A 27,941-nucleotide genomic window follows, 5' to 3' on the forward strand; every position below is an offset into this window, starting at 1 on the left:
AGTTACAAATGTAAGTAAAGTCAATTTCACTTTACTGCTCTTGGAAACAGTAGTTTATCCAAGAGAAACGATCTTAACCTTGGGGAAATCTAAAATACTTCCCTGTGCCACTGCACTGAAGGTGCTGTGTAACAATGTAAAAAGATGATGCCTATGGAGTTTTTCAGACTCCACAACCAAAAGAAAGTGTACAAATCACATTAAAATACATGAGTGGGAAAAAGGGTTTCACTCTCTCCAGGTTTAAAAAATTCAACTCCTCAACATCCAGCAAAGTTGCAGGGGGTCTCTAATGTGGAGGGAATTGGCACATTTCTCAGAATTCTCCCTAACACCTGGGGCCAAGGACTGGCCTATACCAATTAAAGCCACATTAAAGGATGCAGGGCTGACCTCAGTGAGCCCATGGGTGCATAGCAGTTTTAGGCCATCCCAGTGGTTTACTAAGACAACAGATGGCTACAAAAATAAACAACAGCCGAGAGCAGCGCTTATAAATAATATACTAGTTCCCCAAAGGCTATCAAACCGGTACATTGGGCTCCTAAGACTTCCACCCCTGGTGAAGCCGCAACAAAAATTACTGCCGCCACAAGCCTACTCCCTAAAATCATCCTAGCGCTATAATCTTCTGCTTAAAATGCACCCCCAAGACCATATGTGCCAACCTGGGGCTGTGTACTCAAAAAAAGGTAGTCAAGAAGCAGGGGGCACATAAAACAGCAATTTTTCAGATATCATTGAAAAAACAAGGGGGAAAGCCAGAAATGTAGTGATCCGAAAAGGGACAGCTGAACACCAAAAAAGTGGAATTCTGCCCAAACAGCTATAATAAGCCACATTGGGGTTAAAGGTTGTGGCTTCGGTACTAAAATGTGTCGATTCCTGCTGCTCCAGGGCAGGATTCTGAAGGGAATGTCAATGAGCAAAGTAGTTATCTGCGAGCCAGTGTGTGAAATGACAAGTGGACCCGTTTGAACATTGCCCTTCCAATAAATATATGTGAAACTGCAGCAGAACACAATGTTAAATTATCATGCACACATCAAGACAACTAGAGACCTACCAAATGGAGACTTTAGCAGATTTAAACAGGAGAGGTGGTAGGCCTTCGTGCAAGACTTGCGATCGCAAATCACCAGTTTACCACCATCATTGCACCGGAAACAGTAGTCTTCAGACACTTTTCTTCCATCAGTGCCCGTTTTCCGTCTCCGACGTTTCTTAGTCTTCTTAGCAGAGGAGTTTGTTGGGGTGTTCTAGAAAGTGGGCAACAAATATGTTAGAAAAATAATATAATGTCCGTCCACTAGGATACTGCTGCCTGGAAGAAGCAATATTCCATAAATTTGCCTTACTTTAAACAGGTATGGCTGTGGGTGTACTAAAGGAAACTGAGCCAATGTCTTCCAGTGAGGACTTCTCCAAGTGTGAAAAGAACCTATTGTTAGCCTAAGTCAACTCATTTAGCCCATTTGAAACTCACTTTCAAATTACATTTCATCATTTAGCCCACTGGGTGGGTTTTCATTTTACATGCAGTAAATGATTGCAGCACAAGAAGCTGGCAGACGCGTCTCTGCGAGGAAAGCTTCGAGCCTTGAACTGGCAGACCCAGATATCTGATGGTTTATGGCTTTCTGGCTCCTGCTTTCCAGAAAGCTAATTTCCTGCCAATGTTTGGAAAACATTATGTGCGATACGCAAAGTAGAATAAAGCAAACTACCGATCCGAAATGCAGACTGACCTTTCGGTCAGAAACAATAGATGAATAGATGAACTATGTGCAGAATGTCCCCTTGTCCCTTGGACTAGGCACAGGGTGAACTGTGCGGCTCGGATATCAGTAAATTGTACAGACATGATGTGGGGTGAAGCTTCACGTGTTTTCATGGAAGAATGCATACGTTACATATGTTGTAAATTATCTAACGTCACAAACGAAATTAATTCTAAAAAATGTACTCCAGGATGAATGACCGCCATATAACCTGCTCGACTTCTCTATGACTGCCTGCAGGTCTAGCTGAACCCGAGACCGCTTAAGAAAAATAAACTCTTGTTACATGTTTGGATTTATTTGCAGTAACTCGGATTGAGATTAACACAAGGGCAACATAAAAGCTGCATATCTGCAGATGGCTGCCTCGCTCCCATACTCCCCGTCTGCCTCGCTCACATAGGAGCAGCCATTACTCTTCAAGACTACGTTCAAATAAAATCTTGTAGCTAGCCATCCTACGCATTCACATGCTGTGCATGTCTGCATGTCCTGCAATCTGATTGCGTCTTCAATAGGATTTGCAGTGTCGCTATTGGTTAGGGAGATGTATCCTTGTTCTTCATCCCCTCTCCTAGTGAGGCCCCTACTTTTTGCTGGACTTTTGTACCTTTTTCGTTAAAGCCTTTTTTCCACTCATTCAATCTTGTGGGCTCTGTCTTTTGGAACTCAATCCTCTGTAATCTACCTGTACTACAGAGTATGCTACTACTGCAGCACAGCTACCTATGGGCAGTGTTGCTGGGGACCCTTAGGGTTCTTCATTGAGTTTATTTTTCTATATCCTTAAGTAACTACAGTTCTAGTATCTCTACCAAAACACTATAGTTGGAGATTGGCGCACACCACCTTCACTGGAGTGCCAAAGGGATACTTAGTATCCCCCTTCTCTCTGCTCTTATGACTTTTTAGTCACATAGATCACCTGGTGGCAGTGGGAATGTTCTACCAACTATTGTGTAGTTTTTATATCGCAGGCTATGTCCATAGCCTCAGTAGTGCACAATAGGGGCACCCAAGTACCAACTTGGGGCCTCCCTGCTTTTTTTGCCATTACTAGCGTGGTTCTTTGTTGGCCCGTCTACCATTTTGGTAGAGGGAGCTGTGTGTGTTTTGCCTTTGGCAGGAACCCTCTGGTATCCCCGCCTAGGCTCCAGAGTGTCTGGGCAGGCAGAAAGTGGGGGGGAGGAGTCTTCCACCCCCCTGTCCTTCGTCTGCCAGAGCGCCTGAATAGGTCCAGCTCCCACAGGGGGTCTAGCTGTCCTGATTGGACATCCTAACGCCCCTCTCTAATATGCTGAAAGATAAGTCTGGCTGCTCAGTCACGCTACCAACTTGTGTAGGACAGACATATACCAAGAGGGTTACCTAATACCAAGAGGACAAGACTAGTTTAGTCTCCCACAGTTACTGCATCAAATCTTGCCCGACACTCACATCTTCCTCTTAAAATAAGCCTGACTGCTTTAATAATATACCAAGGTCCTGAGCTAGTACAGACTGATAAGAGTTGTGAGATCTACAAACCGCTGGGATAGCTTACTAAAGTCTTACTGCGAGTAGGACTTTAGGAAAACTCCCCTAAAAATATTGGTAAGCACCTCTACTATAGTATAACAGCTGGGAGACTACAATGGTCCATGCCTCTGGTCATCCGTCCATGGTTGAACGCAGCACCTCACTTAGTAGCTCTCAAATTAGGAAAACAATTTTGTATTTGCAGAGATTTGGTGATTAGCAAACCAAAATAACTGACCTCGAACTGCAAAGTTGTTGCTACAGGTAGTCAGTTACTAGTCTAGCCTGATCTGGGAAGCATCAGGGGAGTCCAATTGAGGTAGAACACTATCCCAATCGTACTATTCATGGAACCTTGGTAGAGTGGCAGAGCAGCCGGGCTCATCATAAGAGGAAGATGCGAGCTGGTATACAGGTCCCCAACTCTTAGTATCCGTCTGTACTACTCATGGAACCTTGGTAGAGTGGCAGAGCAGCCGGGCTCATCATGAGCATCAGGAGAGAAAGATGTGAGCTGTAGGGATGAGTACTAAATCCAATTAGCAAGGCACAAAAAATGTATATTCAACAATAGATTTACACAAGTGAGGTTTTAAAATACTCAGGACATTAAAACCAAAACACAAGATTTCTTGTAGATACTTTTCAAAAGGACACTGCTTAGTTTGTAGTTGCTTGCGGTTACAATTGTAACAGCTTTTGACACTGACAATTCTACCGTATTATCAGAAATAACGCACAAAGATATACGTTTACTGTATTTAGTCAGCAAAACTACTGTGTTTGAAAGGAAAACAGTTGGTTAGTCAAACAGTAGCCGAGTTTAAGGTTCTAGAGGCAGTTTCTTTGCACGCTAAGGCTTTTAAAGTCAATTTACAACCATAGCTAAAAGGCAGTTCGGGGATGGCTCAATACCTTACGAAGCAGCAAAATAGCAAACGTTCCTGTGGATACTTTCAGTCTCTGGGTAAGGATACCAGAAGAACTCAACGGTGGAGACTCTGTTAAAGGACTAGCCAAAGAGGCACAAGCAGCAGCACTACACGCACTCCAACGCTCTGGAGAGACTTCTTGGATAAAGGGAAGCAATACCTTTTCTCCCCACAGTACCTTGGGTTTGAAGAAATCGTGGCTGGATTCTCGTCGATGTGGCAGCGCTGGAATCTACCTACGGATTCCTTGGTCTGGTAACGAAAGGCAGGACAATGGACGGGATCCCCGAACAGCAGTCTCGAGGGAGGACCTCTGGCACAGACTTCATCAGCTTTTCTGGTCAGTCTGAGGTTTTGGCACCTTTTCTGCAGCACCAGCAAAAGACACGATTCGCCCAGTCAATCCTCAGCGATTCTCGAGTCCTGCACTCCGGTGAGAGGATTTGGACGAGTCAGATTATGTGTCTGGAGGTTACCTGCAACTCAGCAAAGACGTGGGCGGATGCGACCTTGGCAAGATGATGCACTACGATTAGGTTGAAGGTCTCCTGGTATTCGCCGTCTGCAGCTCTGGACCGCCACAGCACCACAGCAGATGGCTCAGCTTGGAGTTCGTCACAGGGCTGGTTGGTCCCGCCAGCCAAAGGGAAGGAGTTGTTCTCTTTAGAGATCCTGTTGCATAGAAAACAGGGTCAGGACAGCAGGGGTCGCTTCATAGTGTTGCAAAGCGTCTGCAGGAGTCTTCTTCAGTTTCCAGTGGTAGACTTACCTTTCACCTCAGGAACCTCAGTTTATTCAATTTCAGCACTTGCTCCTCTGCTATCTCGCTCAGTAGTTTAAAGAAAGGGGCGGGTGGCAGTCCAATCAGGATAGCCGCCCCAAAGTGAAAACTGGATCCATTCAGGCACTCTGGCAGATAAAGGACAGGGGTGGAAAAATCCTCCCCCACTTCCTGCCTACCCAGACTCACGGGAATCTATTCAGGGACACCCAGCGGTTCCCGCCAAAGGCAAAACATACACACTGACCTCCCCCTCCCAGAATTGTAGAAGAGCCAACAACGGACAAGCATGCAAGGAATGGTGAAAAAAAAAAAGAAAAATGTAAGCTATCTTTTTCGTGCTTTATGCTCTGCGATGTTGCAGCTTGGGACCCGACCTCCAGATTCCTTGGTCGGGTGACTGAAGGCAGGACAATGGATGGAATCTCTTGGCATCAGTCTCGTTGAAGGTCTTGTAGCACAACTTTTAGCAACTTCTGGGTTCAGTCTGCGGTTTTGGTGCCTTTTCTGCAGCACCAACAAAGGGCACGATTGCCCGGTCAATCTTCACTTCCTGCAGACCCACGCTCTGATGAGGGGGTCTGGGCGGGTTGGATCAGATCTCTGGAGTGTCTTTGAGGGCTCAGCAAAGATTTGGACAGATTCGGCCTTTCCACACCGGTGCACTTAAAATGGGCAACAGGTCTACTGGAATTGGGGTTCCGCAGCTCTGGAAACTCAAATGACCTTGGGAGATGGCTTGTTTCAAAGTTAGCTTTAGGACTGGATGTACCCACCAGTCAAAGGGAAGGCGCTGTCCTCTTCGGAGCTCCTGTCGCACAGAAAATGGTCCGGACAGCAGTGGTCACTTCACAGTGTTGCAAAGGGTCTGCAGGCATCACTGGTCGTCTTCTGTTGCTTCAGCTTCCAGTGGTCGACCTGCTGTTCACTTCAGAAGACTCATCTTTTATACAGTTTCAGCTTAGACACCTCTAAAATCTCTTGCAGCATTTTACAGAGGGGGGCTATTGGCTGTCCAATCAGGATAGCCAGACCGGAGCTGGATCTATTCAGTCACTCGGGTAGACAAAAGACAGGGGGCTGGAAGAATCCTCCCACACTACCTGCCTGCCCAGTGTTAGGACTAAGGGCTTAGTAAAACCATTCAACTGAGGCAGTACAAGACTCCACTCTTCGTATAAGGCTGTACGACCCTGAGTTCATGGTAGCGTAGACAGAGCAGCCAGGCTTATTTTAGGAGGCAGAGAGGGCTGTAGAATCAGTACAAATGAAATTATAATACAAATGGCCCAATGAAACACAAACACTGTATTGTACAAATAAATGTTTTATTTATATACAAGTAGGCTCAGATAAATCTTGGGGGAAATAAGTAGTATCACATTACATATAACCAGATTTCTAAAAACACAAAATTATGCTGGAAGGTACACAGACCAAAGCATATGAGATACATTACTCACCATAATCTTATTTCTGGTGCTTGTATCTGCTTAGATTCACATGCTCTGCATAGTCCAACACCTAGTGGAAGTCGGAGTATTACAAAAACAGACGTCGACAGAGGGCGTTAGTAATACTATCCCTTGTGTGACGTGTACTGTACCCATGGTCCTTCACGCGTCGAGGTCACTCTGATTGTTTCTGACAGGAGGTTGCATGAAGTGTAGCACGAGTACAGATCTGAAAGCAGAGTTATAACCCAGAAAACATCTATGCGCCTTCTACTCCAGAACGGGAGGAGGGGTGGGCCCATATGAATCTAAACAGATACAAGCACCAGAAATACGATTACGGTGAGTAATGTTTCCCTTCTGGAGCTTGTGGATCTGCTTAGATCACATGCACTGCATAGAATAGCGAGCAGTACCTGGAAAAGGAGGTGGGAAGTTAGAAGGTACAGCTGCAAAGAGCTTTTAGGACCGCTTGTCCCACCTGCAACTCTGCTTTAGAGTGTGTCAAGGCAGTAATGCTGTGTGAACGTATGGATGGAGCTCCACGTAGCAGCCTTGAAGATGCCGTCCAGAGAGACATTTGCAATGAAAGCTAAGGTGGCTCCTGTACCACTGGTAGAGTGAGCCCTGGGGGTGAAAGCTAAGACTTTCTTGGATAGGGAATAGCAGAGCTGTATGCACTTGACTATGCACCTGGAGGTGGAATTCTTTGATATGCGTTAGGCATAATTTTCATTTTAGTGTTCAATTCCTCCCTCCTTAGAGACCACCAGCTCTTTTGCTGGACTTTGGGTCTTTTTTGATTTTAACCTGGAATGTTTATGGTTGTGGAGTGTGACAAACTCCATAGGCATCATATTTTACAATGCGTCACACAGCACCTTCAGTGCAGTGGCACAGGGAAGTCTTCCAGATTTCCCAATGATTTAAATACCTTCTCTTGGATAAACTATCGTTTCCCAGAGCAGTAAAGTGAAATTGACTTTACTTAAATTTGTAACTTTCTAGACCCAGCACACACGATCTTACAATAGAGTGCTGGAGGGGTTACTTAGTATCACCTTTGTCTAGTTTCTCAAGTAACATTTTTCTGTTACCCTTTCCTCGATGAATGGCTGGTGGCAGTGGTTTACTTTTTCCTACCATTGTGTTTTTACCGCAGGCTGCAATTGCAGCCACAGTAAAGCACCAATGGGTGCCCATTTTGTCAAAATGGCCCTGGTCTTTTTTCACCCTTTCTTGTTGTAAAGGTCCTTCTTGAGACTTACTCTGCGCGCCAAACCAGTCTTGGTCCCTTTGTTTGTTTTGTCTTTGGCAAGGTTCACTGCTGAAGCCTGCATCAGTCTATAGCGTGTCTGGCAGGGCAGGAAGTAAGATAGGTGCCCGGAACTCCCTGCGCTTAATCCCCTTGGTTACAGGAATGCACCCAAAGGTTCTTGGCTGGCTGGCTTTGGAGGACAGCCACCACCCTATATGTACGTGACAGCTAGGCTGCAAATGAATGTGAGAAACCTGCATAAAAGACTAGGTATTTTACTTGGAATGCAAAGTCTACCACTGGACGAAGGAATCTGAAGAAGAACTTGGAAGAGATGCCTGCTGCAACTCCTGGACCATTGGCTGCCCGAGCTGCTGTGCTGAAGCTCAGAAATCACCTTGACTAGAGAAGCCCTGCAAGGACGACTCCTTCCCTTGAGTTGGTGGGAACAATCAACTCCAAAATGAACTTGTCTGTACATCCTCTCGGAGCTGGCTGTACTTCCTTGCTGCTGCAGCAACTGAAGTGCCAGGGAGAGGAACACCAGATTGGAGTGCATCACTTTTAAGTCGGACCGAGCTTCTGAAAGATCCTCTGGACTCCTAGTAAGCAGGACTGACCAAGCCCGAGTCACCTCAGAGTGCTGGACCCCAGATGCGAGGAAAGTCCAAAGTGGTATCCGTGAGTCTGCTGTGGTGCTATTTGCTGAGACACAAGGAGCAGAAACACAAAATACTGCTTAATGGAAGTTTGTCCTTTTCTGTTGCTGACCGTACTATTGTGTTGCAGGAGTCGACAGCTGTCCTCCCTCTTGTCCCCAAGACTTAGGCAGAGGAACAACAGGCTCTGCAGAGCCACACAGGAACAGAAGCCAGAGGAAGCAATTTCTTCTAACCAAAAGGTACTGTACAGTCTAAGAGGACTTACCTCTTGTGTAGCCTTACTTGATCTCAGTTGAGACTTGTTTTGGTTGCTTCTGTAGAGTTGCTACAGCTTCTTTACCTCACAAGCATAATCAGCTTGTGGTCCTACATTGATTCTACTTTTTCTACAAAGAAGTCTAAAACATTGTGCAATACTTTTACTTACCTGCAAGAAGTGCTTCAGCTCCCCTAGACTTTTGCCCAATTGACGTTGGCCTGGTCTGGCTCCCTGAATGACTCCTCTCCTCGGATTGTGTGGTTTTTACCTTCCCTCCAGGAAAGGATTAACTTGCTCTGCATTGGGGGGTTCAGAAGTACTTACCTGCTTCAGAATATTTGTATAATCTCTTGTTTTATTCTAATAACCCTTTTCCTTTGACAAGCTCCCAAGTATTACTTTAAAGTCAACAGTGATATATTAATGTCTATAGTTCCCTAGCTATTTAAGTCACCTGAGGGTGTAGGAAGTGTGTGTGCCATCCCAAATGGGTATTTGCGGATTTAGAGCAACAGTGTATTTTGGGATGTATTTGTCTGTTACTATTATATTGCTTCCTTCCGAAGAAGGCTTATTCAAACTGACTGTTGAATTAATAATTGTTTAATCAAGAAACCATTAGTGTAAGAGTTTTAGATACTGGTCACTGTGAATCTCTGTGCAACTCCCCTTTTGCTCACTTTGACCCCTCCTGAGATGAGCCTGGCTGCTCAATTACGCTACCAACCTGTGTTGTACAGACTTATACCAAAGGTTGGGTTCTATTGACAGGAGGTCAGGGTTGTTGTATTGCAACCAAAGGGTACTGCATACAATCTTCCCTAACAGTTTCCAGCATTGGTTCCATGTGTTAATATCCCCACAGAAATATTGCCATACAAGAACGGTACCATATTTTTGCGGCAATTTTAACCCATTAAACCTGCGGCGGACACCCCCCACAACCCCTATATTATTTTAAAGGGAGCAAGGTCACCCCCGCAGCCCCGGTCCCATTTACCCCAAAAAATATCCCCACTAATAATATCGCCTATGTCCGTTTCAGACGACCATATATATGGCAATATTATTGGGGATAATATTACCCGATACACCAACATTGGTTAAGACTGTTTGTATCTTCCTTCCTAGAGACTAGAAAGTATTCACAGGAACTTCTCACTTCTGTTGCTTTTCAAGACTAAGCCTCTCCAAACTACTTTCAGCTAGGGCTGCATTTTGGACTTTAAAGGACTTGCTATACATAGACACTGCCTCTAGAATCCGAAGCTCTACTAGGATATGGCAAACTAAACTGAGGGCTTCTCTCTTCCTCCACCACCCTCCTCCTCTCCACAAATAGAAAAAAATCGACTTGAATGTCCTTATTTGATAAGGACTTATAAACCTTGGACAAATCCGTCGAGGAAAGCTTAGTTTACTAAGAATTCGATGTGGATGCCTTCGACAAAGCAGAAGAGGAAGATGATGGCTTTGACTTGACTCAAGGGGCCGAATCACTTGACTCCCTTCAAGGAAGGCCAGAGGACTTACTGCTACGCGTGGTGTGTGCCACTTATACCAGCAACAACGTCATGGGCGAGAGCGGGATGGAAGCTGCTGAGGGACCACGAATCGATGACGCACAGCGCACTCAAATTTTTCTGAAGCTGCAAGCAGAATATCGAAATACATCAAAGATAAGGAATTTGTGGGAAAACACGATCCATTAGAAGACTGCTAGAGTACTGCCATCAGACGAGTCTCTGCAAGAAGAGGTGGACACATTCTCACAATAGTCCTTTATATGACATCAACTCTGTTTCAAGGCAATCTGGCAGACTGACCTTCAATTTCCTTGGTTAGACAAGGATGTAGGCTCCCAGATTAATGCAGGAAAACGGGAGTAGCATTCATGCGCCCTTTCAAACTTGTGCTGGCCACCAAATCCCAGTGAGCTGCACATTTAGACTTTGCTGCGATCCATACTCGCAGGTATTCAGAAACTGCTGGGTACATAGCCCGGGGTTGCATGGTAGGGGACTGCTATTGAGAAGTGATTTGCTGGCCGGTGCTGTGCCTCTACAGGCCTTCCCTCTGCCGCATGCACCTCCTCTACATGGATGGTGCATGGGTGAGAACCCACTCGTTTGATTGGTTGGCTTGGTCTCATGTACACTTGTCTAAGAGCCGTCTACCTCCAAAATTGCCACCTACGGGAAAGATCTCCCTGAAATCTGGTTCAGGCTTTTAAGGGCATCATGGTGCTTTCTAGCTTCTTCTAAAGCTTAGTCTATCGCTGTCCCATATAGAATGTATACCCAGGAGGTTTAAAGTCCAGTGCATCTTTTTAGGATTGTTGCCCCGTGATGATTCTGCCCACTGTTTCTGCAGAATTCAATGAGTTTTGTATCACTGCACTAGATGTATTCTTCGCCTATCTGGTTGGTTCTGCTACTCGACGTGTACGTTCTATTACATACCATTGCTCTCTAACGTTCCATGCCATGAGAGCCGTTTTTTAGCAATTCACAGGCCACCGTTGCCATTTTCCTCCCAAAAGCACAAATCGTTTTGCTTTTTCTCTGGTGTAGATAGTGGCATGCCCTCTTCTTTTACAGGCAGTAGTTGCTTCTAAAGAATCGGTCTGGTGCTGCCCCTTAATATATAGTGGGTCAGTAGGTGTTGGTGTACTTTTCAATTCTGGGGTTAATATATTTTCACTCCACCGGATTTAAGAAAGATGGGGTCCTTCGCTTGACTACATTTTTCAATACAGGAATAGACATAGGCAGAATTTCTTTTCTCGATGACACCAAGTCTTTTTGTCAGCATTCAACACATGTCCTCTGTAGGAGAGCAAGAGGTTTAGTTGTGTCTGGAGATGGCATGGAATAGTCATCTGGGTAAATTTCTGTGTTCTCATCCTCCTCTAAAATAATCTGAGTAGATTTCATCCTCTGCTAGGACTTCATCTTGTTCCGTAGTAGGTTGAGGTAGTATTTTAGTCTTAGTAGTTATATCAAAAAGGGGTCCCCTCTCACTTTGTGGGCAATTGTTATAGAAATCCACAAATGATTCAATTTTCCCCATGAAGGTAGAAACTCGGTCCTCAGCCCATTGTGGTTTGTCCTGTGTGTTCGTACTCCCCTCTTATAAATTACACCTATGATATCCTGTTTCTGCATGGTAGAGGATGAGCTACCTTTGCCTGCTACAGCTGTGTGCTTTCTTACCTACAGTCTGTGTGGTGTCCGTCTTCTGTGTTTCTGGGGGTGGGGAGGTCAACATCTTTAGTAGTTATTTTCCTTCCAGTAGACTTTAGAATTTCGGTTTCTGCCGTTTTCAGTGTTGGTTTTGACAAAGCAGTTGAAATCTCTGGGCCCTTAGGTTTGTGTCCATATCCATATTGTAGGCATAGCTCCGGCTTCTGCTTAGGCTTCTTAGGCGTCGCAGAGGGCACGTCCGATGACTGCCTGAGTTTGTGTTTGTCCAGTCTTGACTTTTGTGCAGCCTTATGGACTCTAGGGGTTGTCTCCACAGCACCACCCGACATTTTACCTACGGAGATGGAGGCCTGCTGCGAGGAAACCATTGATGTTCTTTCAATGTCTTGCTCCTTGGCTTCACCAACTGTTAGGGAGAATTCTCATAAATGTGCTAATTCCGCTCTACCTTAGAGACCCCCAGCAACTTTGCTGGATTTTGAGGACTTGATTTTTTTAATCTGAGAGAGTGAGACCCTTTTCCCCCCACTCTCTCATGAATTTAAATGCGATTTTGAACTTTGTTTCTTTTGGTTGTGGAGTCTGAAACTCCATAGGCTTCATCTTTCGCATCATGTCACACAGCACCTTCAGTGCCATGACACAGGGAAGTCGGTTTAAATACCTTCTCTGGGAAAAACTCCTCTTTCCCAGAGCAGTAAAGTGAAATTGAATTTACTTACATTTGTAACTTTCTAGACCCAGCACACACCATCTTACAATAGGGTGCTGTAGGGGTTACCTAGTATCCCCTTTGTCTAGCTTGTCATGTAACAATTTTGTGTTACCCTTTCCTCGATGAATGGCTGGTGGCAGTGGCTTATTTTTAACTACCGTGCTGTGCTTTTACCGCAGGCTGCAGTCGTAGCTGCAGTAAAGCACCGAATGGAGCCATTTTTGTCAAAATTGCCCCAGTCTTTTCTCGCCATTTCTTCTTGGAAAGGTCCTTCTTGAGATTTATTCTGCGTGCCAAACCAGGTTGTCCTTTTATCGATTTGCCTTTGGCCGGATTCACGAGTTAATCCCGGCTCTGGCTCCAGGGTGACTGGCACGGGCAGGAAGCCAGGGAGGTGCGCAAAACTCCCTGGGCTTAGTCTCCGAGGAGACAAGAATGCACTCGTAAGTGATTGGCCGGCTGGCTGTCTGGCAAAAACAGCCACCCTGCTGGGTGACAGACAGCTCGGCTGAAATGAATGGGAGAAACCTGCATAAAAAGGCGGGGATTTTGGCTTGGAAGGCAGTCGACCACTGGACGGAGGAATCCAAAGAAGAACTTCTCCCCTTGAGTTGGTGGAACCCATCAACTCCAAAGTAAGCCACCTGGGCATCCTCCGGGTTGAAATTCCACTGCAGTTGCGGCTGGAACCGAATAGCCAGGGAGAGGAACACCAGTTTGTGTGCGTTGCTTTTAAGCTGGCCAAGACCTCCAGGAAGATCATGCAGACTCCCAGGAAGCAGGACAGACCGAGCGTGAGCCACCACAACAAAGTGCTGGACCCCAGATGCACAGAAAGGCCATCTCGACAGCCAGGAACCGCGGTGGTGCTGTTTGTGGTAGACGTGAGGAGCTGAAACACCGAAGTGTCACTTGTTTGAAGATTGCCGGTTGCGGTCAGTGACCATCCCATTGCAGGAGTCCCTAGAAGGCCTCCCTCTTGTCCCCATGACTGAGGCCCAGGAATACCAGGATCTGCAGAGGCGCACAGGAACAGAAGTCATCTGCTGCACTTTCCTTTTCTTCAACCTAAAGGTGCTGTACAGTCAAAGAGAACTTACCTCTTGTCATGTAGCTGTACTTGTTCTCTGTTGGCGAGACGTGTTGTGGTTGCTCTGTAGTGTTGCCGATAGCTTCTTTACTTCACAAGCCTAAATAGCTTGTGGCCCTACTTTGAATTCTTCTCTTCTACAAAGACTTCTAAAACATTGTGCAAGACTTTTACCTACCTCTGAGAAGTGCTTCAGTTCACCTAGACTTTTGCCCAATTGACTTTGGCCTAGCCTGGCTACTTGAATGACTTCTTCCCTCTGTTAGTGTATTCTGTCTTCCTTCCAGGGGTTAACTAACTTTGCATTGGGGGGTTTACAATAGTACTTACCTGCTTTGAGAATATTTGTGAGATCTGTAGGGGAGGACAGGCCTTGAAGGCCCCCCTCTCCTGCATTATCCTCCCCAGGTGAGGACCATGGCTCGCTGGGCGTCCCCTCGTGCCACCCGGGCCCAGGTGGAGGAGGGCTCGTCCGCCGATGACATTGCCCCCACGTATCCATCATATACACACACACACACACACTAAAGTTTAGACAGGCCCAGGAGCCATTGTGCCCAGTAAAGATGGCGTGAGTTCAGCACACTGTAGCGCGGCCCCCACCTTTGGAGGACTTTCCCAGCATCCCTGCCGCCGCAGCACCATGGTAGATCCGCTGCGAGCGCGTTCCCATGAGAAAGCCGGGTATGAGCTAACCCGAGATGCTAACACTAACATTTCGTCGTTCACAATGTAATACTGCACCCCGCATGCCCTGGTCCGCGAGGCCGGGGCGACGGGGAAGAAACTGTAGCATCACTAACTGAAGAAAGTAGAAAATAATTCAAGTATTGGTATTAATGAACTACCTCTTTTCAAAATTAAGGCAACACACGAGGAAAATACCTTTTGTGAATATATGCAAGGCCATTCTCCCTCCCACCCTACGAAGCCTGCCAAGTAGAAAAAAGCTAAGGCCTGTGCCGTGCTCCCCCACCTCCCCCGACCAAGCTGGAACCGCTTTAGAGAGTCAGAGGCCCCAACACAGCATCCAAGGCCACCGGCCGCCACCTGTGTTATTTACAGCACGGTAATAAACTCACGTTTGAATCCACTGATCTACCAGCACCCTCTCGTAAATCCCATAATCCCCCAGACCATCCCAAGACATCTGACCCCGCACAAACACTACCCCCGATAATGGGACAAGACACAGAGCCCCCTCCATAGTAGCCTCTAACGTAGTAATAAAACATGTACCACCCGGCCCAAGCCCTCAGAGCCCAGCCCCTCGACCTGAAATACCAGACGTCAGAACACCGGTAAATCCAATAGATGACCACCAGACCCCTCACAAGGTGCATTCCTCCTGTGTTGTATTTCATTGATTGAAAGATTTACTGTAGAAGTTAGATATGGGGTTTTAAGTAACTGCAATGTGCATGATCTAGGGCACCCAAGTCAGGGAAGGTATTCATCTTTGTCACAGGCTGCCCCAGCGAACCAACACCGTCCGGATGACCTCAAGCCAGCCTGCCAGGCCCAACCCACGAGGCTGACCAGTGACGTCCTCCCACCCGGACCAACCAAGCTGCAGCAACACCTATAGTTAGTCAACGCCACCCAATCCCAACTAACTTATGCCCCCTATAGTGTGTAGGTTCTGATGACGTTTTTTGTATTAGAAATACGCCTGCCTTTGCGATTGTCAGGCAGAGCACTCTCGGAGGTTGCAGAGTTCTTTGCATGCCAGATTCTTTTGATAAACTCCCACTTACGCTCACCCGCACTCTGTCTTGGCCTTATTCCCATTACGGGAGTGTCCATTATTGTCTCCCATTGCAGGGAGGATCGTGCTAATTTGGGGGCGCTTCCACTCAGTGGTGACCCCGATAGCGTGATATTTCCAAATTTATTTTTCCTGAACTCCTTTTAACGACCCCCTTTTTGGCACGAGAATCTCCGGTCAGAAAGGGAAACGCACGGTGAGCCGGCTCCGGGAAGCTACCCGCCAACGGCGACCGGTACGCTTAGAAGTGCGCACTCAAACTAGAAGGGGTACGGGATCCCGGTTGCAAAATCCCCTTTGAGTACCGCTCGCCGGAGCCGGGGCTGACCGTTGAGCAGAAAGGCAACACCGCCTGGACGGACCCAGTTTCGGAGACTATCGGTTCAAGACGGGCACGTGAGTACCGAGTGCGAGCGATCATAAAGGGAGAGGGAGGGGAACTTGTGAACAGGATAACGTGGGCAGGTAGAGGAGAGAATAACGGGTGTCTATTAAAGACAGGTCTTAAAAGTTTCTTTATCTTTTCTTTGCATATGGCCATTAGGAGTAAGAAATAAGTGAAGAGGTAGAAGTGACGGAAACCTAGCTCCGAAAGGGGGTGGAAGGCGGCGCCGCATAGTGCTATCTAAACTAGTACTGGGAATATATGAAGAAGTAAAAAATAAGTTATTGGTGTCTGGCAAAGGGAGACACCGGGAATATTTTTAGTGATTGCTACTCTTTCTATTTCTTTTGTTTACATTCCACGGGGTAAGGGGTGAAAGCGAAAAGGGTACAAGATAAATATACTTGTAGAAGAACTATAAAATAGGGAGCACATTTGTAGGAGTGGGGATTAAGTAGTGGCACGTACAGACGTGAACACAGTAACTTTAGCAGAAAAACAGGGACAGCTGGCCAGGGAGGAAAGGGAGGACAAGAACGAGGTGTGAGTGGGAAAGTAGTGTGAGGGGTGAGCGCACCGTGTGAGTATTGGAGAAGAACGGTTGACCGCGAGGGAGTGCCAGAGAGTGTCGGCCATAACTAATAGTTGATTGGTTGTAAGTGAAATCACGAGAGTGTATGGGACTGGGAAGGAGATGAGTTGTGGTGAGTAAGAAAGGATTTGCGCAGTGAATAAATTTGGGTGATATCGTTGAGACGTCCGCTCTTGTCTGTGCCATAAAGGTATACATACATATATCTGCACCTAACTAAAAGTAAAGGAAGTGGACACGGTCGTTGCTAGTGATTTAGAATATGGGGGCAGAAACTCCCTTGTCACATATTTGTAAGAGCCTACCGGGGTACGCTGAACGAATAAATAAATATCACGATCAATGGGTAACAGAATTAAAAGGGGAGGGATTGCCCCAGATTTGGCCCGAGGGAGGGTCTTTTGACAAAAGCGTTCTTGATATGGTACGAACATGCATTAGCCTCAAGTATAAGGGAAAACAATGGCAAAACAGGAAGGAGATATTAGACCTCTGGAGACTGTTTGAGGAAGTACCCCCACCCAAAGATCCGGCACCAAATGTCGATCTGCCGTCCACAACAGACAACCCACTCATGATTCCAAGAGGGGAAAAGGACCAGTTAAATACAGAACAACCTACGGAGGTGATTAGCTTGTACCCAATATTGAACAAACCAGCCCCCGCAGCAGGATATATTGATCCTACTTATGTGCCTCCCCCCACAACTGTTACACCACAAAGACCGACAGCCCCCCCCACCATACGAAAGCACTAGAGAACGTGCCCAGGGAAGCACACAGAGTGGATATAGAAAAGCTAACGAGTGACTTAGAGTCGAGGCTTTCTGTGGCAAGGGATGAACTCTCAAGAATAAAAGACATATGTGAGCGCACAGCATGCGCCCCTACACGATCAGAACGCACGTCTAGAGCGTCAAGCGACAGTAGACAAATTGAGGAAGGATGGAAAAAGGGGGAAATTTTGTTCAGAATTGAGGAAGAACCGACACGAATAATAGAGGTAGGAGCATTAGAAGGGAGCATTGGTGATGTATCACGAGAGAGAGGGATCAGAGAGGACTTGTTATGTGATGTCAGAGGAGGGATGGATGAGAGTGATAGGTTGAGCATGGCAGTAGGAGGGGAAAGCGAGGAGGTGGACGGTGCATGCTCGTTAGGGACTATAGATGATGAATGGATGGGACGACTAAGAAATAGAGTGGGTAAGATGGCGTCATTGGAGTCAGCAGCGACTAAAGTAGGGGAGGGTGCAACTCCAAAAGGGAAGTTACAACTTCCGTTGATACACAGAGGAGGGGGGAGACCAAACTATATACCCTGGGCCCAGATGGACAAGGCTAATTTAATGAAATTATTGCCCCCGTTGTCAGGAGGGGCGAGCAAGTGGATATATGCATTTGAGAAACATACCGCCGGCATACCATTGGCAGTAGGCGATGTGAAAAGCCTACTAGTATCCGCAGTAGGAGATCAAGCGGATAGAGTATGGGCTAAGGCTGATTTCCCGGGCGTGACGTTGGATTGTGATCGCCATGACGGGGCTTCCTTTAATACAGTGCGAGCAAGGGTGTGGGACGCACTGCGGGAGACGTTCCCAGATACCCCTGATTTACAGTCAGTAATGCAATGTACAATGAATGACGGGGAAGATGCTATGGATTACATTCTCCGGGTGCAGGAGATGTGGAGAGCGGAAACGGGCACGCCCTGGCATCAGTCAACGTCTCCGTTTTATTTTATCATCAAGAGAGGGCTCCCAAAAGAGGTGCAGAAGGCACTCGACAAAATAGCAGGTGTTGAGGCGAAGGGGTGGCCAGAGATCCAAAGCATAATAGTGCACCATTGCAAAAGAATAAAAGAAAGAGAGAGGGAAGTAGCACAGAAAAGGTTGGCAGACGAGGCGAAGTTGGTACAATCAAAGCTAGTGAAGGTTGCAGCAGCGGTAGCCGGGCTCCCACTCATGAGGGAGGGAGATGAAGGGGAGGAGGGGCAGATAGCAATACAAGGGAGAATAGCAGCTAATTGGGCCGGACAAGGCCAGCGACAGTGGAACGAACAAGAGCAGAACGGAGGTCTAGCGTGGCAAGAGTGGGCCCCACGAGGGGGAAGAGGTGGGTACAGGGGCCGAAGAGGAGGACAAGGGTATGGAGGAATGGGAGGAAATGGGTGGCAGGGTCCCAGAGGTCCACAGGGGAGCTGCTGGAATTGTGGGAGATGGGGGCATTACTCAAGGGAGTGCAGAAGCAGACAAAACAACGGGTTCCAGGAGACAGAGCAGTACGGTCACCCCCACCCAGGAAGCCCATACGGCCTCCCCATGGGACAATACCAACAACCAGAAAATGCAGGACAAAGAAGTAGCGCACAACTACACGGACATCAGTACAGAACACAGAACCACCCGCAGAATAATGACAATATACAATACACGCCAGGTAACACTTTCGCCACAGTAGCTAATGGAGCGCCTGCCCCCGCACCTTATAGCGGCGTGTCAGTAGTTTCGGGGAACATTTTTGATCAAGGGGGGGCAATGAGACACCCCGCATAGGACAGCCCACAGAGAGCACTTGCGTGTCCAGTACTATCTACGACCCACAATGCATCAGAGGAACCATTGATAGGAGCGCAGATAGGAGACAAGCAATTCATATTCATGGTGGATTCGGGAGCGGAAAAATCATGTATTAAAGAGGGCCGGTTCCCGTTATCTAATAAAACGTTAGAGACGCAGGGGTTCTCTGGGGCTGTAATCGAAGTTCCTTACACAGAAGCATTGGATGTGACAGTGGGGGGTAAAACAGTGAAAGCACCCTTACTGTACTATGAACGTTCTCCCATTAATTTGCTGGGGAGGGATCTCTTAAGCAAACTAAATATGACAATATCATTCACAGAAAGTGGTATAGTATGTTCAACGCCTGGCATATGTCCCCTCCGCATAATGGCAGTAATACAGGGCCACACAATCATGCAAGAGGTTAGAGGGGTACCAAGAAATGAGGAGATGTTTATTGAGGGCATGAGAACATTGGCTCTCATAGTACCAGAACTAAAAAGGATGGATTGGAGGATCCCAGCCGAATTTCTTTTCCGCCCCATAGTGAGCCCCGACACAGCTCCCGGGTCAGTGCTATCGTTGGATTTACACGCAGTACACGTGTCAGCAAACAGAATATGTGTGATTGGCATTGACATGGACGGATGTGAGTGGCGGACGGTACTGTGTACAAATGCAAATATCCCACTGAGGGAGCTGTCAGACGAGGAGCTATTTTCTGACACTGAGGCTGATGGCGAAATTGTGATGGAACTAGCAATGCCGTGCGACATTGTAGTTACAGCCAGAGAAACTCAAGTTGAATTAATGGCAGTAGTAGGAGCACCACATACATTTTTTGAGGACGACATGAGGGTAGTACCAACTAACATATGGACGAATGGCCCCCATGATGTGGGGCTACTACATGGGGTTCAGCCTGTGGTAATAAAACAGACAGGGAGCAATTCTACCACGGGTAAAACGATATCCACTGTCACGCGAAGCAGAAGAAGGGATCAGAGAGACAATAGATGCACTGCTAGCGCAGGGAATAATAGTGCCCTCAAACTCCCCATGTAACACATGCATTTACCCGATTAAAAAGGCGAAGGGAGGTTCCTGGAGGATGATACAAGATTTACGCCCACTCAATGATGTGATTCAGAAGGAGTTCCCTCTAGTGCCGAACCCGGCGACAATACTATGCAATATTCCAAAAACGGCGTCCCACTTCACGGTCATTGACTTGAAAAATGCATTTTTCTCGATTCCCTTAGCAGAAGAGAGCAGGTACTTAACAGCGTTTACACTAGGGGGGAGGAGGTTCGAACATTGCAGACTACCACAAGGATATTGCGAGAGCCCAAGCATATTCAACAGGATACTACATGAAGATCTGGGGAATTTGTCTGTAGAAAGCACGGTGATTCAGTACGTTGATGATTTATTGGTTTGTGCACACACTGAGGAGGAGTGTAGAAAGGATTCAATAACACTTCTGATATTATTGGCCAATAAAGGGTACAAAGTGGACAAGGGTAAGTTACAATACTGTCTGACAGAGGTCCTATATTTGGGACAGCTGATCTCAAAGGATGGCAAGCGGATCATACCAGACAGGGCACAGGCGATTAGAGCAGTTGGGGAGCCCAAAACAGTAAAAGAGATGCAGAAATTCCTGGGTATGTGCAACTACTGCCGAGCATGGATATTGGACTATGCAGCATACACAAGGCCCTTATTACAGGCACTCAAAGAAGCCCAGCAGGAAAACAAACACATAGAATGGACAGAAGAAATGAACACATCATTTAACTCACTGAAAGAGCGGATATCAAGCGCTCCAGTACTGGCAAATCCAGATTATGGGAGCGAATTCTTCTTATTTTCGCACTGCAAAGGAACACTGATGACAGCAGTGCTGACACAAAAGACATCGTTAGGGCACAAGCCACTGGCTTACTATAGTGGCACTCTAGACGCAGTAATGCAAGGTCATTTCGCATGCGAGCAATCACTAGCTGCAGCCGCGTTCGCTATTGAAAAAAGTGCCACGATAGTAATGGGCTGTCCTGTGACACTATTTGTGGAGCACTCACTCTTTGCAATATTAGAGCGATCAAAGAGCACATTGACAACACAACGAGCCACAGCATATGAAATAATATTGTCCAGTGCAAACATCCATATAGTGAGATGCAAAACAGTGAACCCAGCCACATTCATCACAGAGGCGTGCACCATAGAAGACATGCAGAACCACAACTGTGCAACATACACAGGTGACGAAGGTCAGGACCAGGTGGTTTTTGAGAATGCCCTGAACGAGGGAGAGGTGTATTTCGTGGACGGGTCAGCCTCAATAGACATGGAGACAGGAGAGAAACATGTGGGTATGGCAGTGGTACGATTAGAGGAAGGTGAATACGAGACACTAGTGCAATACCGCCTCCCATCACACTATTCAGCCCAAGCAGCAGAACTGATAGCGCTAATAGAAGCATTGCATGCAGCTAAGGGGTGCGCAGTGACAATATACACAGACTCAGCATACATGACAACAACAGTACACGGCGGGCTGGCACGGTGGGGGCGGAGAGGGTTTCGACGAGCAGATGAACACCGGTTCAGCATGCAGAATTATTGAAAGAACTGATTGAGGCCCTGCAAGATCCCACGGCAGTGGCCATCGTAAAATGCCAAGCCCACACTACAAATACAGATCTTATATCTTTGGGGAACGCGGCAGCAGACGCCGCCGCCAAAGAAGCCTCATATTTTCAGAAAGGTGAGGTAGGAGAGTACATGTTGCACCACACAACAAGCCAAGAGGTCCCCACAGGATACAACATGATGCCCACACAAGAAATAATAGAGCTGCAAGACGGAGCTAGTGCAGAAGAAAAATTGCTGTGGACTAAGAGGGGATGCAGCAAATCGCCGACCGATTTATTGTGGCGACAAAAAAGTTCAGGAAAAGCTGTGATGCCAGTAACATTGTTAGAAATAGCATTTCAACAACTACACTTTCCCGCACACAATGCAAAACAACACATAATGGCGGAGATACAAGAAGATTGGTTTGCGCCTTGCCTCCAGGAACACATCACAAGGTTGACATTGGAATGCACAACATGTCAAATTTATAACTCAGGTATGACATTGCGCACACTGAGAGGTACGATACCAAAACCAAATGGTCCATTCAGAGAGCTCCACATCGATTATGTAGACATGGGAGAAAGATGTGATGGGGCTCGCTACATGATTGTGGTTGTATGTCCATTTTCGAGGTGGGTGGAAGCAGGTCCCTGTGCGCGCCCTGATGCGAAGGGCGCCGCAAAGTTCCTAGTGCGGGAAGTATTCCCGCGCTGGGGAATTTGCGAAGTCATTCGCTCAGACAACGGCACACATTTTGTTAATGAACTATTCAAAGAAGTGACTACGTTATTGGGAATAAAGCACAAATTATGCTCGATTTATCATCCTCAAAGTAATGGCGTAGTGGAAAAGATGAACGGCCTATTAAAAAGCAGATTGTCAAAACTGTGTTTTTCCCTTAAAAAGACATGGATGTACTGCCTGCCTTTGGCCCTGTTCGAATTGCGTAATCAGCCAAGTAAAGACCACCATTTGTCCCCACATGAGATCGTCACGGGAAGGAGAATGCACACAGCGCATTCGCCTCTCCGTGAACGTTCTGATGCACACAGAAGCGCAGCGATATTGGGAGAGGAGTTCACAGAGTACTTGAAAAAACTAACACGGGCAGCGCGCGTAATAGCGAAGCAACTTGCCCCCCCCTCTACAAGAGAGGAGGGGAGTACAACAGAACCAGTACCACTGCCTGACAAACAATTACAGCTAATGCCAGGTGACTTTATATATGTCAGAAGTTTTGTGCGAAGGTGGAATGCGCCACGTTTCCATGGCCCTTATGAGGTAGTGTTTTGCACGCCCACGGCAGTAAAGGTGAAGGGCCTAAAATACTGGGTGCATTTGACAGACGTACGCAGAGCCTATAGCGCCGTAGAAGGTGAGGTGCAGGACGAGGCACAGGCAACAGCAGACAGTGGTGTTATGGAGAATGAGTGAAGGTGATTTTGTGTATGTGCAGCGATTGACAATGAATGCAACTGATGACATGGCATTGGTACAAAAAAAAAAAAAAATAATAATTTTTTAATTTTAATGTTTTTTTGTTATCTGATTTTTTGAAATTTTTCCTTCCTTTTGAAGATTTTATATATATATATATATATATTATACAATGATCTAAATGTATTGATTGCAAATACCCTTGTCTGTGGAAAGAAACCCTTCCCCTACCCACGTCCATGCTTTATGAACAAAAAAAAAATAAAATAATAAATAAATAAAAAACATGGTTAATAACGTTGGAAATGTTTACATGTCTGTACTTAATGCACTTTTGTATCTCAAACAGGAATTACCATGGCATCTAATGGGCAGCCTGCAACTAACAGATTTGTTAGAATTAGAGAAATGTTGATAGATAGACTTACATATTCATACGAATGCGGATTGTCAGTTTGTGTTATTGTATTTTTCCTATCAATATTTTGCCTGGTGATATATTGGTTTATAGCGTTCATCTCTATCGAGATGACCGAGGGGGGAGGGGGGAGTAACATCACCCGAGCTCCTGGGAGCAATACAACCACAAGTGTAAATATAAAAGAAGGTGATTTTTTAGTATGGGATGGATCACACTTTGTATGGGGTTACTACACTGAACCACCAACTGTCGCCCTGTCAAACTCAAAAGGTATACAAACAGAAATGGAAAACAACACAATGTCTACACCTGAAATATATAGCAGCCCCACTACCCTCCCCACCCCGTTAGAAGAAAGTGATTTGTTGTTTATTGAGGAAGATGGGAATGTTATAACTATGACAGAACATAAGGAAACATATCAGAAGTTTGACAAGGGGGGTGGGAAGGAGGAAGGGGGGCCCATTTTTTCATTTACCAGAAGCAGACGTAGGAGAAGCAAGGATAGTAGGCGGAGAAGAGAGACAAGCAGGAGGGGGTATGATGAGTACTATGGGTTAGGCTTAGACAAAATGGAAGACCCTCGGCACCCCCACCAAGCAAATTAATGGTATGCTGATATGAGTGCCACAGCCAAACAAACGACCAATGAGAGCTGTTATGTCTGCTCGCTCATTCCCCATGCATCAGGCACACCTAAAGTGTTGTTGCCCAGAGAATTGCCCATTGTAGATGCCCAGTGTCTCCTTCATCTCACGCTATGCCGAATAAAGAACACCTTCCAGGCACACGACGTCACTTTCAAGATTATACAGACGGAGAAAACGTGCTACCCAAAAGCAGCTGGAGTGGTATGTCTCAAAGAACCATTTTTTGTGATACAAGGGACACTATTTTCTGAAAACAAATGGAAAGAGGAAGAAGTACTGTGCAAAGCGGAAGCACTGAGGTGTCCAACCAGCCAGAATGCGATGGATAGAAGAAACATGCACACCAGTATGGAGGGAACACATTTCCAAACTGACATGGGTAACAGCAATGGAGAAACCCTTCAAGCTACAAAGTGAGATCAAGAACGAACTATGTTTTAAGGGAGAAGGAAAAGTGGCAATAGGGACGAATAAAAACTGCAACAAAACTCTCACCATCCCAGACATGAGAAAAGGAACAGCCGCATTAATGGACACATACTGGGTATGTGGGAACCAGGCCTACTTGCACCTTCCCCAGGCATGGAGCGGCAGCTGGTCGATGGCCACTCTGCACTCGGCACTAATGGTGATTCCAGAAAGCCACGTTGACGAAAATAAAAGGACGCCAGGGAACATGCACCAGGGTGCGGTTCCTCCCACTGTACAATCACACCTCTATGTCCTTTCCTCCGAAGAGAAGGGGGAAGAGCTATCACGGAACAGACGGGCATCAAATTACATATCTCAAGCTTCGTCCGATTTATTGGCACAGATCCCAGACAGGTACCGACTGTTCAGCTCTGTAGAAACATTCTTTGCCTCGCTAATTTCAAGTGTCCAAGCAAGGGCAAATGCAAAATGGCTCCAGATAACACGGTGGGAACTGATTCAGTTAGCCAATGACACTGAAGAAGGGTTCAACATAATAAAGGTAGAACTGCGAGCTCTACGCCTGATGACCATGCAGAACAGGTATGTTCTGGACCTGCTGACAGCGATGGACGGAGGTGTTTGCCGAAAAATAGGAAGTGCCTGCTGCACTTTCGTACCTTCTGAAGACGCGGAAAATGGTTCCTTATCCCACGTGATCGAAGCAGTACACAATCTGGGAGAGAAGATGAAGATGGAAGGTGGAGCAGAAGCAAGCACGTGGTTCGACAATATCTTCTCCTGGGTTCCCTCTTGGCTTGGAATGACTATGAAATTTCTGGTACCAGCTGTGGTGTTCCTCCTCGTGGCGTTCTGCCTGTGCCAGGTGGGCCTCCGATGTTGTGCAAATGCGGTCCCTAACGGCGCAATGATGATGGTGACAATGGGCAACTCTGGTGGTACAATGAGGGCAACACAAGAAGTACATGTGCAGACAGGAACAGACAACACCCCCCAGTACCGGTTAGTGCCTATGTACCGTGACAAGTACATAGTAGACAAACTATGGCATACCACTATCAAGGAACCCCGAGACGTGGAATTAGAATGGTACACAGAGGTCTGGGTAGACTTGGAGGAAAGTGGTGACTGTATATTTTTAACGTGCACACCAGACGAATATGCTAGAAGAGGGGAGAGCTTAAGGGGGGTGTGCAGGGCATGGATGCCCATCAAGGGAACACCTGCATGGGATGACGCAGTAATAGAGGAACAAGAGTGCAGAAGGTTGGAAGAGCTGAAGAATTCGTTACTTTAGTAACGAAAGGGGGGAAATGTAGGGGAGGACAGGCCTTGAAGGCCCCCCTCTCCTGCATTATCCTCCCCAGGTGAGGACCATGGCTCGCTGGGCGTCCCCTCGTGCCACCCGGGCCCAGGTGGAGGAGGGCTCGTCCGCCGATGACATTGCCCCCACGTATCCATCATATACACACACACACTAAAGTTTAGACAGGCCCAGGAGCCATTGTGCCCAGTAAAGATGGCGTGAGTTCAGCACACTGTAGCGCGGCCCCCACCTTTGGAGGACTTTCCCAGCATCCCTGCCGCCGCAGCACCATGGTAGATCCGCTGCGAGCGCGTTCCCATGAGAAAGCCGGGTATGAGCTAACCCGAGATGCTAACACTGTAACATTTCGTCGTTCACAATGTAATACTGCACCCCGCATGCCCTGGTCCGCGAGGCCGGGGCGACGGGGAAGAAACTGTAGCATCACTAACTGAAGAAAGTAGAAAATAATTCAAGTATTGGTATTAATGAACTACCTCTTCAAAATTAAGGCAACACACGAGGAAAATACCTTTTGTGAATATATGCAAGGCCATTCTCCCTCCCACCCTACGAAGCCTGCCAAGTAGAAAAAAGCTAAGGCCTGTGCCGTGCTCCCCCACCTCCCCCGACCAAGCTGGAACCGCTTCAGAGAGTCAGAGGCCCCAACACAGCATCCAAGGCCACCGGCCGCCACCTGTGTTATTTACAGCACGGTAATAAACTCACGTTTGAATCCACTGATCTACCAGCACCCTCTCGTAAATTCCATAATCCCCCAGACCATCCCAAGACGTCTGACCCCGCACAAACACTACCCCCGATAATGGGACAAGACACAGAGCCCCCTCCATAGTAGCCTCTAACGTAGTAATAAAACATGTACCACCCGGCCCAAGCCCTCAGAGCCCAGCCCCTCGACCTGAAATACCAGACGTCAGAACACTGGTAAATCCAATAGATGACCACCAGACCCCTCACAAGGTGCATTCCTCCTGTGTTGTATTTCATTGATTGAAAGATTTACTGTAGAAGTTAGATATGGGGTTTTAAGTAACTGCAATGTGCATGATCTAGGGCACCCAAGTCAGGGAAGGTATTCATCTTTGTCACAGGCTGCCCCAGCGAACCAACACCGTCCGGATGACCTCAAGCCAGCCTGCCAGGCCCAACCCAACCCACGAGGCTGACCAGTGACGTCCTCCCACCCGGACCAACCAAGCTGCAGCAACACCTATAGTTAGTCAACGCCACCCAATCCCAACTAACTTGTGCCCCCTATAGTGTGTAGGTTCTGATGACGTTTTTTGTATTAGAAATACGCCTGCCTTTGCGATTGTCAGGCAGAGCGCTCTCGGAGGTTGCAGAGTTCTTTGCATGCCAGATTCTTTTGATAAACTCCCACTTACGCTCACCCGCACTCTGTCTTGGCCTTATTCCCATTACGGGAGTGTCCATTATTGTCTCCCATTGCAGGGAGGATCGTGCTAATTTGGGGGCGCTTCCACTCAGATCTCGTGTCATAATAACCTCTCTCTTTCACAAACTTTATACATCCAATTCTAAATGCCAACAGTAGTATATCAAAGTCACCTGAGGGTGTACTTACTGATTTAGAAAAGATTAAGAGTGTGCTTTTAGGAGTGTATGTGGGTCTTACTATTATATTGCCCCTTCTAAAAAAGGCTTACTCTGACTGTTAAATTAATAATTGTTTAATCAAGAAACCTTGTGTGTAAGAATTTATTTGAATACATTTCACTGTGAATCTCTAACTCCCCTACAGCTCGCATTGACTCCGAGAGAAGCCTGGCTGTTCAGCCACACTACCAACCTGTGTAGTACAGACTTATACCAAAGGTTGAGTTCCTATTGCCAGGTGGTTAGCGTTGTTGTAGTGCACTCAAAGAGTACTGCATACAATCTTGCCTAATGTTAGGCAAAGCTTGCATGCAGTACCCTTTGGGACCACTACACACAACTAGGACTACAGGTGTAAGCAAAACCAACCTTTGGTATAAGTCTGTACTACACAGTTTTGTGGCAGCGTTGCTGAGTAGCCAGGCTTATCTCAAGAGGGAATGTGAGC

General features: G+C 46.8%; 1 protein-coding gene across 4 annotated transcripts in view; it reads right to left on the minus strand.

Moving 5' to 3' along the window:
* Positions 1 to 27,941, minus strand: part of LOC138511145 (histone-lysine N-methyltransferase NSD2-like) — a 583,237-nt gene that overhangs the window by 244,202 nt on the left and 311,094 nt on the right. For all 4 annotated transcript variants that reach the window (XR_011280576.1, XM_069626644.1, XM_069626642.1 and 1 more), the window contains one exon: positions 1,067 to 1,259. Coding sequence is in view for 3 of the 4 variants with exons in the window: in XM_069626644.1 (XP_069482745.1) it covers positions 1,067 to 1,259 (193 nt within the window). In the remaining variant the exon portion in view is untranslated. The remainder of the gene's footprint in view (positions 1 to 1,066; positions 1,260 to 27,941) is intronic.

Source organism: Ambystoma mexicanum, chromosome 6p, assembly GCF_040938575.1.
Source record: "Ambystoma mexicanum isolate Mex_15411 chromosome 6p, UKY_AmexF1_1, whole genome shotgun sequence".
NCBI classification, from domain to species: domain Eukaryota; kingdom Metazoa; phylum Chordata; class Amphibia; order Caudata; family Ambystomatidae; genus Ambystoma; species Ambystoma mexicanum.